The sequence below is a fragment of the Macaca fascicularis genome, chromosome 11, assembly GCF_037993035.2.
Source record: "Macaca fascicularis isolate 582-1 chromosome 11, T2T-MFA8v1.1".
In the NCBI taxonomy this organism is placed as follows: domain Eukaryota; kingdom Metazoa; phylum Chordata; class Mammalia; order Primates; family Cercopithecidae; genus Macaca; species Macaca fascicularis.
Genome location: NC_088385.1, coordinates 70504390 through 70518091, shown reverse-complemented (window position 1 = coordinate 70518091; position 13702 = coordinate 70504390). Strand labels below are relative to the sequence as shown.

Sequence of the window (13702 nt, the reverse complement as noted above, 5' to 3'; positions counted from 1 at the left end):
AAAATACTCTCCCAAATCAACACCCATAATCCCCCAATGACCACGCTTTATATACATTTGTGTAACATATATGTGCATATACATAAATGTATGCATGCATACATATCTTGATTATGTTGGTGAGGTATGCTTAGATGTATGCATTTGTCAAAACTCATCAACCCTTAAAATGAGTGTGTTTAATTGTATGTAAATTGTACCTTATACAATTTTTAAAAATTTGTAATAAAATTTGATTGAAAATGTGGTCCCAGAACAGAAGAGAACATGCTGCTTTGGTACTAATTAGCATTATTTAGAACTGGACTGTTCTCTACTTTGCTATATGCTCTATGGAATTTCATGAATATGATTAACAAATTATGCAAAAATATTTATTGAGCAACCACAATGTGCAAAGTCCTGTGCTTTGAGTGCTATCAGAACTGGAGATGGTTTCTGCTTTTTGAAATATATTCACATAACCATAATAGAAATAGTCTGTGTATGTCATGTGGAAATAAAACACACAATACAAATTAGGGGTGCTGTGCTTTTTTGCCTTACTTATGAGGTTAATAAACTCTCTGAATAGCAACAATTACTAGCAAGTGCAAACTACTTTTTAAGAAACTAATTGTACTAATTCAACTAAATAAAACTAAGTGTCATTTAAAGACACTTAAAGAGTTTGAAGTGAAAGCAAGTGACAGAAATGGTAAGCTCGTTTTTTTGCTGACAGTGATGACCTCCCCAGGAGAGTATGCCTCTTGGGAAGGCTCTCCTTCATTGTTCTCCAGAAATGGAGAGGAGGCAACACAAGAAGCAGGGCCTGGTGCACAGCCTCAATTCCTACTTCATGGATATGAAATGTCTAGGATGTTACAAGATCGGCACCATTGTTAGCCATGCACAAATAGTAGTTTTGTGGGTCGTCTGTTCCACTGTCCTCTGTCAGCATATAGGAGGAAAAGCAAGGCTTACAGAAGAATGTTCCTTCCGGTGGAATCAGCACTAAGAGCAAGATAAATAGGAAACCACCCCAATACACACATTTTGGATGTAAAAACTACTAAAAACAAAGAAAATGTAAGCTTGTAAGATTAGTTGGTATGTAAGAGCTTCTGAACCCATGCATCTCTTTCAGGGGAAATAAATTGGATTCTGTTAATGGGGACACTGACTACCTTCAGCATACATTTTTTCACATTAACTGTAGATAACATTGTTAGGTGAGGTCAGTGTTGTTGCAACTGATGGGGTTTTGAGTCCACAAAGAAGAGTTGATTCTTGTACCCAAAACACATATTATGTATGTTTTACTAAAAATATGTTTTACTAAAAATATGTTTTGTGCAGTTGCTGGTGTACTGGAAAGTAGATGCTGTGAACTGGAGCAAAGGGAACTTGCTGTGAATTTAAGAGGAAGAGTGATGATGTACCAGAATTCACCACAGGAAAAATATGATGGGTAAAATCTTTTGCAGGATTTGTTCTGCTTATGTTGCCTTCTTAGAAAGGCATTTTGATAACAATCTGTTTTGCAATAGAATGTGTATTAATCTTAAGATGTTCAACCTCTTTAAAACTAACATTTCACTTCGTTTCTTGAGGAACAGATTTTAAACTTGTGAATTTTCCTTTCATTGACAGAATTTCTCTTTCATTGAAAGAGAAACAAAAATTGGTGATTTTTCTAGGAAGAAATGAAAAATACTTCATAGAAATTGTAACAAAAAATTAAATTCTCTTTAACTCTTCTATGAAGAAATGGTTCTAAGGAGTTGATATCTGGGTTTCTGAGCCATTTTACTTTATTATCGACTACTTGATCTACAGAATCTTCAGCTGGATGTCAACCTGATGAAACAGCCAACTTTATAGTAGAAAAGATTAAGATGAAAGTTCTTTAAATGACTTGTTTAAAGTCACACAGGTAGTTTGTAGTAGAATTCATGCTAAAATTTAGAAGTCTGTTAGTCTAATCTGTTTACATCCACTATGTTACATTGACTTTCTCTATATTTATACACAGACACAAAAACTCACATGTAATCCAACTGTCACACAAAGTCAAACATATATAATGCCTTATCCAGAATATTGACCTTGTAATTGCAATTTTCATAAAATCAAATGAATTTCTACATTTTTTGATAAACGATATTGGATAGGAGAGTGTAAATACATTTATTGTTTTGTTTTTTTTTTTGAGACAGAGTCTTGCTCTGTCGCTCAGGCTGGAATGCAATGGCATGATCTCAGCTCACTGCAATCTCTGCCTCTTGGGTTCAAGCGATTCTCCTTGCTCAGACTCCCAAGTAGCTGGGATTACAGGCGCCCACTAGCACACCCCGCTAATTTTTGTGTTTTTAGTAGAGATGGGGTTTCATCATTTTGTCCAGGCTGGTCTCAAACTTCTGACCTCAGGTGATCCGCCCACCTCAGCCTCCCAAAGTGCTGGGATTACAGGCGTGAGCCACCGCGCCCGGCCAATATACTTATTGTTATGCAATAATTCTAACATTTAACAAATAAGTTTTATCCTTCACGGATTTTAATTGGACACTTGCAGATAAAGATTCCCCCCCCGCTCCCTGGTTTACTGAGTGCTGTAAGAACCAGGTGCTCCAGCTGGAAAGCCTTGGTTTCAGACGTGTCTGATTGTGGTAGGCAGAATTAAAGCCCCCAAGAACACTCTGTAGCCACTAATCCCTGGGAGCATGAATATATTACCTTACATGGCAAAGGGAACTTTGCAGATATAAATAGAGTTACTAATTATTTAATCTTAAAATAGGGAGATTCCTGGATTTTCTGGGTAGACCCAATGTATTCACATGAACCCTCAAACCAGAAGAAGAAGGCAGAAGAAGAAGGCAGGAAGTTAGAGAGATGCAGCAGAAGACATCAGATTGATTTGAAATATAAGAAGGAATTGAAGCTCTGTTGCTGGCTTTGAAGGAGTGGAGCATAACCCCAAAGACAGTTGGCAACTTCCAGAAGCTGAAAAGGAGCCCTGGCCCACAGCCAGGAAGGCAACAGGGCCCACCGTACTGGCAATCTGAATGAGCATGGAAGCGGGTTCTCCCTCAGAGCCTCCAGGTAAGAGTCCAGGCCAGCCAGCACCTTGATGAGCTCTGACCAGCAATAGTAAAGGAATATACTGTTCATGTGTGGAGGCTGGAAGGATGGACCACCAGGGGTGTCAAGACTAAGATGTTTCCTGGGAACGCACTGGGCTTAAGAGAAGAGAGAGCTGGGATACTTAGGGTTTTCCTTTACAGTGTGGCAGTATCAGAAGACAGAGACAATTTTGAGTGTCCAGCTTTGTGTATCTACTCAAATTGCTTGTCAGGTCAGTGCCTTTCACTCATGCTGAAGCCTTTATCTTCAATAGAGAGGGAGTCTAAAAATCCTGAGATGTTACACAAAAATTTATTTAAGACTTTTGAAACTATCAGATGCCATATATATATATATATATATATATATATATATATATATATATACACACACTGTAACAGAGCTTAGCAAAAAACTGAGTTAAGGTTACCTTCCTCACAGGAAGGTTTCTACTGAAGCATGTTGGAACCCACATGTTCAAAACGGCTTGGACAGTAAAAGAGCCACTTCAGAGAAGACATGGTAGAGGACCCTCAGTTTTAGAGGACTGTGTTTCTAAAGCAACCTCAGTAGCTTCAGAATTGCAGTGTTTTTATGTTGCTGACTTTTACTTAAATTGTATAATTTACTCAGATAGTTTAAACTACTTACCTAAGATCACTGAACAAGGTAGGATCAAAACCTGCATCTCCAGGTTTAAAATATATAACCTGACTGTAGATTATGGTCTATTCCCTATTCTAATAAAAGAGTATTAAAATTCAACATTACTTAAAAATGGTAGATCTTGAAACACATATTTGGTCTAAACTGGCTCTTTTTAATTTTTTAAAAAATTTTATTTAAAAAATTGAGGCAGAGTCTTGCTATACTGCCTAGGTTGGTCTTGAACTCCTGGGCTCAAGCCATTTTCCTGCCTTGGCTGCCAAAAGTGCTAGGATTACAGATGTGAGCCACCATGCCTGGTTTAAACTGGCTCTTTTGGTTCAAAATATTGTATTCCCCAAGGGTGATATAAGTTAGCTTAAAGCTATTTATATGTTGAACTTGGGGCTGCAGAAATTTCTTTTACCAGAAGTAAGAAGCATTAAATAGACTTCGAAAAGGCCTACAAAGTCCTGAGAAAAAGATCTTCAAGTTAAATGATGCCCTCTATGGAAATGATTCATGACGTTTTCTTGGCTAGATTGTGGTCATATGTATGTAAACTTGCCTAATCCTTGTTTTACTGTTGCAGATTACTTTTGCCAAAAATTGCAAAATAAAAAGTGTTTATATTGGAGCTATGACTGCATATAAACTAAGGAGCTTTCTAAAAGGTAGTTTCAAATGGAAGATTTTGGATTACAAGAATGATTCTAGAAGGGAGGGAGTGAGGTGGAAATGGCATAAGAAATGTGGGAAGATGAGGAAAGCGTGGAGTGTTTGGAAAGTAGGGAAGCACCCTGACTGGATTGCAGAGTTTATGCTGGGAGAAATGAAAGTTTATAGTGGAGCTGACCTAGATTGTTAGTTAAGATTCACTGTGTCTTATGGATCCAGCAATGTCTTCAGAACAATGGAGATCTCACCTATAGGGGAGCTTCCATGAGGCCACATAAAGCACGTTCGAAAATCAAGACTGCCACCAACACCTCTGCTGCCATTGTGCTTTGCCTCTGGTACCCAGCAAACCAAAGAATGGATATTCAAAACTACTCGCAGGGAACCAGCTGAAACATAGTCATTTCCAAGGTGATATTTGCTCAAAAAGACTGCTAAAGAACCAACTGGAAGATGACCTGTGATTGGCTTCTGCTCTTTAAATCTTACCCGTTAGGCATAGGACACATGCAGAGTGTTAGCTGAAGGGAGTGAGTGTAACATTTTTAGCTTTTCAATTTCTCTAACTACAAGACAAGTTGATAAGACTTTGTGAATCAGTCCACAATTTTCATCACACTTGGGTAGGTCATGAAAGTCTGGGACCATAAAACTAAGGAATTTAACATAATCTTGGAAAGAAAAACAGCTCATATATATTATTGAGTGCTTACCATATTCCAGAAACAGTTCAAATCACTTTTATATATAGTATCTTGTTCAATTTTCTCAATAATTCTATGAGAAATTATCCCCAAGTTACAAATGAGGAATCTGAGGCACAGAGAGGTTAAATTATTTGACAAAGGTCATAGAGCCAGCAGCTTGAGCTCATGAACCCCTGCTCTTAAATACCATGGTATACTGCTCCTTGGGGGCAGAATCAAGGTAGCATTCCTGAAGGTGGTAATACATCAATTAAGTGTTGAAGCATGAATAGTGGTTTTCCAGGCAAAGAGAGAAAAGTGCTTTCTAGGGAAAGATATGAAGGCGGGATAGAGCAGGACTTATTCAGCAAATTGCTGTTGGTTTTATTTGGCTGCTGTGTAGGGTATGAGACAAAGTACCAAGAGACAGCATTAGAGAGGTAATCATGGAATAGATCCTAACAGGCCTTTGGTTCCCTGCTAAGAGATTTGAATTAAACTAATCAGATTTTCATTTTGAAGGATTCATTTTATTAAACTATGAAATATAAATTAGATAGGGGCATGGCAATTGTTATTTAGGAATTGTAGTCTAGTTGAGAAATGATGAGAGTGAAAAAATAAGAGGACATGAGAAAAATGTTGGTGGTAGGATCATAGGTACATAGCAACAAATGGATGTGGAGGGAAGAGTGTGGGATGATTTCTAGATTTTTGGTAGTACATTCATTGGGCCATAGAAGTTGGGAGAGGTAGGTTCCATTTTGTATATACTGAAATGGAAGTATCTGGGGGATATAAGTGGAAATGGTTGGTAGACTTCAGGCTCTAGCTACTCAAAGTGAAAAGTAGAACCAGAAACATTCTGGCTGTAAAACCCCATGCTCTGGACAACCCCAGGAAGAAAATAAATCTTCTTCAGGCCATCTGTGGCTTAAAGGGATGTTATCAGGTTAACATTGTGAGGCATACTTCACTCTTTTTCATGTGGATGAAGAGAGACATTCATTATCCTTTTGAAGAACTGTGAGAGTTAAGCAGAGTTATCATGTTTTAGTGGATGAGGGACTAGTTTCTTACATTCTTGATGAATCTTTTTCTGTACTCTGTTTTGCTTGAATGAGAGCTAACCTTTACTAATTAGTCTGGGGCAGCCATCCCAAGTCTGTCACTTACAGTGTTTTCTAAAAGAAGATAATTTTCCTCCCACATCTTTTACCATACAATAGGGTTAGGGTCATGTGTAGCTGGTGTTTTGTTGACCACTACAAGAACTAGATGGAATTGGCATTCAGCTGCTGATAATATAGAGAACTGACTATAGTGGCTTAAACATGGAAAGATTTGTTTTTTCGTGTAAAGAAAGTTCAGAAACAGACATGTTTCTGAATTTCATGGTGTTGGTGAGGCAACATCATGTCTTTGGTCAAACTTGGTCACAAAACCTATCCTAGCTGCAAAGAAGGCTGGGAAATGTAGTATTTTGGTTGGGCCCATTTTGAATGAAAGCAGAAGAAAGAATAAATATTGATTAGATAACAGTCTCTGCCTCAGAATGATCCCAAAGATCAGCAGTCCTTATGGTAAGGTGCTGATGAATCAGTGATGAAGACAAGGATAACAAGTAATATGAATTTTGAACAAAAAATATTTTTTTTGCATTTGATAACTCCTTTTCCCTGAAACTTAGGTTATTAATCCAGGTATCTGTAGACTCTTGTCCATAAATGAGCCTCACAGGATGTTTGGAATTCTTGGAAGTTTTTTGGAAATTTTTGGCCTCTGGCAATGTGTGTAATTTTTAGGGAGAAGGTTAATAACATTTCTCAGGTTCTCAGAGGTGTCCATGAATCTTCAAAAGGATAAGAACTACTGGCCTAGAACAAAAAATCCAAGCAAGCACATCAGCTCTTCATATTTAGATCCCAAAATACTTTCTCCAGTTCCATTTTCTTATATGCCTATGATCCAGCTACACAAAAAATAATGTGCATTTTGATTGTGGCATATACTTTTAATCCTCTGTCTCTCAGTTTAAAATTCTGTCTGCCAATTCTCCATTTAGGGAATGCCTACTTGAGCTCTAAAAAGTTGTCAAAATATCATCTCTTTTGAGAAAACCTTCCTTAACTCCTTATATAGAATTGTCCTATCTTCTTGGGTTTTAGAGCAGAGATATTGTTTAAGGAAACAGTACTGGAGACAAGGCTGCCACCAGCAGAGGGCCAGATGGAGGAGGTATGGGGTTGGATAGGGAGCAGATGGAAAGGAAATTAGGTGTGGATGCAAAATCAGGTCTATCCTTGAGAGTATAGAACTCTGGCTTCCAGCAAAATGGGACTGAGTGTGGCTTATGTGGCTAAAACCTGCCAGTGTGATCATTTTTTTAACCTATTTCCCATTTGGGAATTTTTTTTTTTTTTTTTGTGATGGAGTCTCACTCTGTCACCCAGGCTGGAGTACAGTGGTGCGATCTCGGCTCAATGCAACCTCTGCCTCCTGGGTTCAAGCGATTGTCCTGCCTCAGCCTCCCGAGTAGCTGGGGTGACAGGTGCAGGCCACCATGCCTGGCTAATTTTTGTATTTTTAGTAGAGACAAGGTTTCACCATGTTGGCCAGGATGGTCTCGAACTTCAGACCTCAAGTGAATCACTTGCTTCAGCCTCCCAGTGTTGGGATTACAGGCGAGAGCCACGGCGCCCAGACTTTTGGGAATTCTTAATCTATTCTACCAAGACCCTATATTTGAAACCATGATAATAATAATAATCTCATGCCTAAGCATGGCTCAATTCCATTAAGTAAAAGTAATTATGTTCAAGATTCTCTTCTAAGCATTACAAGAGAGACAAAGATAATAAAACCTAATACATTCTTAAGCTTAGAGTGTAATGGAGGAGGACCTAAATCAAGTATGGAAAAAACTACCATACAAGACAGAATGTAATGAACAACATTAGGTGAAAGTTCAAACAAAGTAAAATGGGACCAAAGCAGGGAAAAACATTATATCCAAGAGTTAGGATCATGAAAATTTTTGTGGAGAAAGTAATAAACTTGATGGACTTCCAAAATGAGCCACATATAGAGGTTTGATGTTTTGGAAGATGAGCCAGCATAAGCACAAATAGTGAGAGAAAGTGGATTTTTTTTTTTTTTAACCAATTGTGAGTCATCTATTTCGGCTGAATTATATAATATGAGTGGAGGAACAGTGGAATCAAGTCTGGAAAAGTTGATTGGGTCACATTTTGGAGGAGTTCAAATCATAACAGTGAGGAGTTTGTGCTTCATCTTTAAAGTAATTTTTAAAGAAAATTATAGTGGACATTTGTCTTTCATTTTGGCTGCCTAGTACTTGAACCCTTTCCTCTTTGGGGAATTCTCCTCCTTATGAATCTTGGTGAAGGGTAAAGACCTTATAGCTCATATAAATGCTCAATATTTGCTTTTCCCAGTTTCCTCGCAGTGAAGGGTCAGCTATGTGACCTAGGCTCTACCACACGACCCCAGACCTAGTCTCAGAAACTAGTGCCACAGGAAGGCAGGGTCAGAAGTTTTCTTTCATCTGGCAGGATCAGTAACGGGGGTTTCAAGGTCAAGTTTCTAATGCAGACATGGATGTGAAATGACTGTGGCAGCGGATGGAGTATAAACGAGCTCCTGGTGCAGACACTGGCAGTGGTATGAAGTGTTGCATCCTGGTGGGCGCCGCTGTTTCCGTCAGTTCTGCAGAGGTCGGGTATTGTTGCTGACGGTTTGCTTTGAGTCCTCGCATAGTTACTGTCAACTCACCACTATCCTTAAGTGTTTTATTTTTATTTTTATTACAGACAGTTCCAAACTCACAAAAGTGGAGATCAGATTCAGATTTGATTTTTGACAAGAGCACTTCAGAGGTGGTACTTCTGATTGCAACAGATCAGGAGGCATATAATGGCCAGCTGTTTCTCTTTTTCTGTTGTTAAGGTTGATCAAGTGGGTTCAGGTATTATCAACCTGGTCCATCTAGTATAACTGTCCTATCAGCCTTTTTCCTAGAAGTACTGGTTGGCATTAGAATTTTTTTTTTTTTTTTTTGAGAGAGTCTCGCTCTTGTCACCCAGGCTGGAGTGCAATGTCACAATCTTGGCTCACTGCAACCTCTGTCTCCTAGGTTCAAGCGATTCTCCTGCCTGAGCCTCCTGAGTAGCTGGGATTACAGGCGCCCACCACCACACTCAGCTAATTTTGTATTTTCAGTAGAGATGGGGTTTCACCACATTGGCCAGGCTGGTCTCGAACTCTTAACCTCAGGTAATCCGCCCACCTTGGCCTCCCAAAGTTCTGGGATTACCGGCATGAGCCACTGTAGCCGGACTTGGTTGGCATTAGAGAATGGCATGGGATAGGATAGGGAATAAAAGTTATTCAAGGACAGAAGATTTATGGGAACAACTTACACCTGTTCATTCCATTTTTTCCCTGTGACAGCTTTCCTCACCTCTTAGGCCTTAGACCTAGTGGACCTGCCTTTGACTCCTACGGTGTCCGAGTGAACAAGCCATCTTAGAAGTTTATAACTGCAAACCACAAGCAATTGAGTATGCATATGTTTGTTGGATTTACAACAAAAATGGTCTACATGTAGCAGGTGTTCAGAGGTTAGCTGTTATTGTCATACGCTATTTTAAATCTTATGTTTGTTTGTTTATTTATTTATTTTTTGAGACGGAGTTTCACTGTTGTTGCCCAGGCTGGAGTGCAATGGCACAATCTCGGTTTACTGCAACCTCTGCCTCCCGGGTTCAAGAGATTCTCCTGCCTCAGCCTCCTGAGTAGCTGGGATTACAGGTATGTGCCACCATGCCTGGCTAATTTTATATATATATATATATATATTTTTTAGTAGAGACAGAGTTTCTCCATGTTGGTCAGGCTGGTCTTGAACTCCCGACCTCAGGCAATTCGCCCTCCTCTGCCTCCCAAAGTGTTGGGATTATAGACATGAGCCACTGCACCTGGCCAAAATCCTGTTTTTAAACTTCATGTGATAACAAAAATAGTTTCTCATGTTATAACTAATGCTTTGTAAATTGTTTTATGCTATGGATATCCAAAAATGGGTATGTGGATATACATTTTGAGGATGTGCCATAATTTATTTAACCTTTCCTTATTTTCAGATATTTAAATAATCTAAAGTTACATCGTAGTGTGTATTTGTATAGTTCAGCTTTCTAACCTAGAATTCGCAGAGTGTTTAGCAGCCAGGCTCGTCTTCTGTGTACAGGGCATTCTGTCCATATGACAGTACCTTTCTTAGGTAAAAATAACCTAATCTTCTGAAGTGCAATCCAATGGTAGGAATTTGTCAATAAAAATTTTCAAGCAGCTAAAAATGATGCTGTTCAATCCAAGCACTAAAGTCACTGTATTTAACTTACAAGAAAGTGCACTGGTGCTTTTTCAGAGACTGCTTATTCTTTGCTTATGTGTAACTAATCCAGTTTTTGAACTGATTTCCCAACTCTTAATAAATAAGGGATGGGAAACTAGAAGGCAATTTGAGGAAAGATATTAGATGGAGGCACAGTGGAAACTGAAAGGAGTAACTGACAGGTTGACATTGATAAAGGATAAGGAAAAATTATGAATTCAGATGGAAGAACACAAAGGCACAAGACTCTAAGCCATATGATGTGCTTTCATAGAGATTTACATAGTCATATAGTCTCCCCAGTCATCGAATTACAGCCTGGAACAGCAACAAATGTTCTTAAAGATGACTTTGACATTTTAAAAAATGTTTAATATTTTTCTGCTTAAAATAAGGACAGCCCTGGTGCGATGCTCATGGCTGTAATCCCAGCACTTTGGAAGGATGAGGTGGAAGGATTGCTTGAGCCCAGGAGTTTGAGAGCAGCCTGGGCAACACAGTGAGACCCTGTTTCTACAAAAAAAATTTGAAAATCGGCTGGACATGGTGGCATGAACCTGTAGTCTCAGCTACTTGGGAGGCTGAGGAGGGATGATTGCTTGAGCCTGGAACATTGAGGCTGCAGTGAGCCATGATTGCAACCCTCACTCCAGCCTGGGTAATAGAGTAAGACTCTGTCTCAAAAAACAAAGCAAAAAACAAACAAAACAACAACAAACCAAGGGCAGTCTGTAAAGCTATAGTATATAGTGGTAAAGAGCCTAGGCTCTGGATCCCAGTCTACTGAGCAATGTCATTTATTTGAGACTGCCCTTAGGCATGTACTTAAGGTCTCTAAAATATATTTCTTACCTAAGAATTTAAAAAAGTAACATTACCTACCTCATGGGGTTTTGCAAGGATTAAATTCAGTAATGCATTTTAAGCACTTAGCAATGAATCTGGATAATAAGCATTCAGTAAATTATGGCTATTAAAATCAATAATTATAAAACAAAATTCTCTAAAAAAAGAGTTTTACTAGAAATTATTTTAAACTGATAAAAGGTATCATTAGAAAAATTAATGTAATGAAATTATTTTTTCTTGATGATATTGTGTTGGTAAGGCATCATTAGTCCATAAACACTAGTAGATTAATTTAATTAATTAATTAATTTTTTTTTTTTGAGACAGAGTTTCGCTCTGTCACCCAGGCTGCAGTGCAGTGGTGTGAATCTTGGCTCACTGCAACCGCCACCTCCCTGGTTCAAGCAATTCTCCTGCCTCAGCCTCCTGAGTAGCTGGGACTACAGATGCGTGCCACCACGCTAGGCTAATTTTTCTATTAGTAGAGATGGGGTTTCACCATGTTGACCAAGCTAATCTTGAACTCCTGACCTCAGATGATCCACCCATCTCAACCTCCCAAAGTGCTGGGATTACAGGTGTGAGTTACTGTGCCTGGTCAGTGATTTATTTAAATATCAGTGTCACGATTAAAGTCAGGCATCTTACTTAAAATTTTGTGACTCTTAAACATAAAGCTTTATGTTAATTTAACAAACAAATTTAACAATAGCTTCTTGTTGTTCATAGCAGAAAAACAAAACATTTGTTGGCCTTTATTCTTATTGATTTATATGATATACAATACTAGAGGAGATAATTATTCTATTTGATCCAGCAACCCCATATTAATACTATAGTCTTCCAGCTGGGAGATCAGGAGAGGAGTTGGTCCTAGCTCTATCATTAACTTTCTGTGAAATCCTGAGCAGGTCATTTGGGGTCCTTTGACCACTGTTTCCTTACCTGTTAAATGAGAACATAACTCAAATGCTCTTGCTGGCCTGAGAGCACAAACAAGGCCACATAATTCTGATGGCTCTTATCAGCCCTTGCTCCACCCAGGTTCCTCACCCTGCAGTCCCTGCAGTCTATTACTTCTGATATCCCTGGGTAGTGGAGTGTGGAGACATCTCAAATGTTCTCTTCAAGTCTGCTCTGGTTCCCAAGGTACCTTAGTACCACTTCTTTTATTGCCAAGGTACCTTAGTACCACTTCTTTTGCCAATGCCCTTCCAGAGAATGATGGCTTCAAGGCCATTCATTGGTGATCTTGAGTCCTCAGAGTATCCCAAACTGCACTGAGCCCATGGCAGAGTGGGGATCAGGCATGATCTCCAGCCAGTTCTGCTCGACATTTATTAACCCAACACCAAACTTGCTCTCCTTACTCTCAGATACTCATGAAGTCATTCACAAAACTAGTTCTTTCAGCATCTATCCCTCAACAAAAGGCTCAAAAACAGCTCTTCCAGCTATTGGCAGTTGGTTGCTATCTCATTTCCCTCCTCTGTCTGGCTATCACCTCACCCCAGAATTTTAATCTTCCTCCCTGACCCTCCCACCCAAAGCAACAACCAAACCATTGCCTAGCAACCCATGGAAACACAGAATGATTCAAAAAGATTTGATTTCTTAAAAAAAAAAAAACGAATAATGAGGTTCTATATGTAGTAAATGAGGTTCTTTATGTAGTCAATACCAATTTATAAAGAAATTACAGCTGTCCCTCTATATCCATGGGAGACTGGCTCCAGGACCCCCTGCAGATATGAAAATCCACAAATGCTCAAGCCTCTTATATAAAATGGTATAGTATTTGCAAATAACCCACACACATCCCCCTGTATACTTTAAATAATCTCTAGATTACTTATATAATGCCTACACATCTCCTCATTCATGTGACTTCAATATAGTGCTCAGCGTGTGGCAAATTCAAATTTTGCCTTTTGGAACTTTGTGAAGTTTTTTCCCCCTAAATATTTTTGATCCACGGTTCGTCGAATCTATTGATGTGGAACCCATGGATACGGAGAGTCAACTGTATTTCTATTAATGTTTCCAGTTATTTCTATGATATTTAAGAGAACAAAAAATATTTTTATCACCTTTAAGCCTATTATGAGCCCCTCATGTCACACGGTACACAGCAATCCTGTAATGTAATTCATCCCAGGCCACATTCATCATCAATGATTAACATGCTGCGCATGATGCTACTTCATTTCCTGAAGGCTGCCAGAAAGAGGTGGTACAAACAAGTTTCTTGACATAACTCCATGTGCATAGGAATGTACATTTAAAGCTAATCACTGAGAAATAAAAATTTTGAAATTGT

General features: G+C 38.8%; 1 protein-coding gene across 1 annotated transcript; it reads left to right on the top strand.

The window, feature by feature from the left end:
- Window positions 1-742: 742 nt before the first annotated feature.
- On the top strand, window positions 743-997 carry LOC123567692 (small ribosomal subunit protein eS27-like). Its single transcript, XM_045366832.1, has one exon. It carries the CDS (start codon window positions 743-745, stop codon window positions 995-997), a length of 255 nt encoding a protein of 84 aa, XP_045222767.1.
- Window positions 998-13702: the final 12705 nt, after the last annotated feature.

Excerpts from the sequence above, each read along its gene's own strand:
- LOC123567692 (XM_045366832.1), top strand. The coding sequence starts at position 743 with ATGCCTCTTGGGAAGGCTCTCCTTCATTGTTCTCCAGAAATGGAGAGG.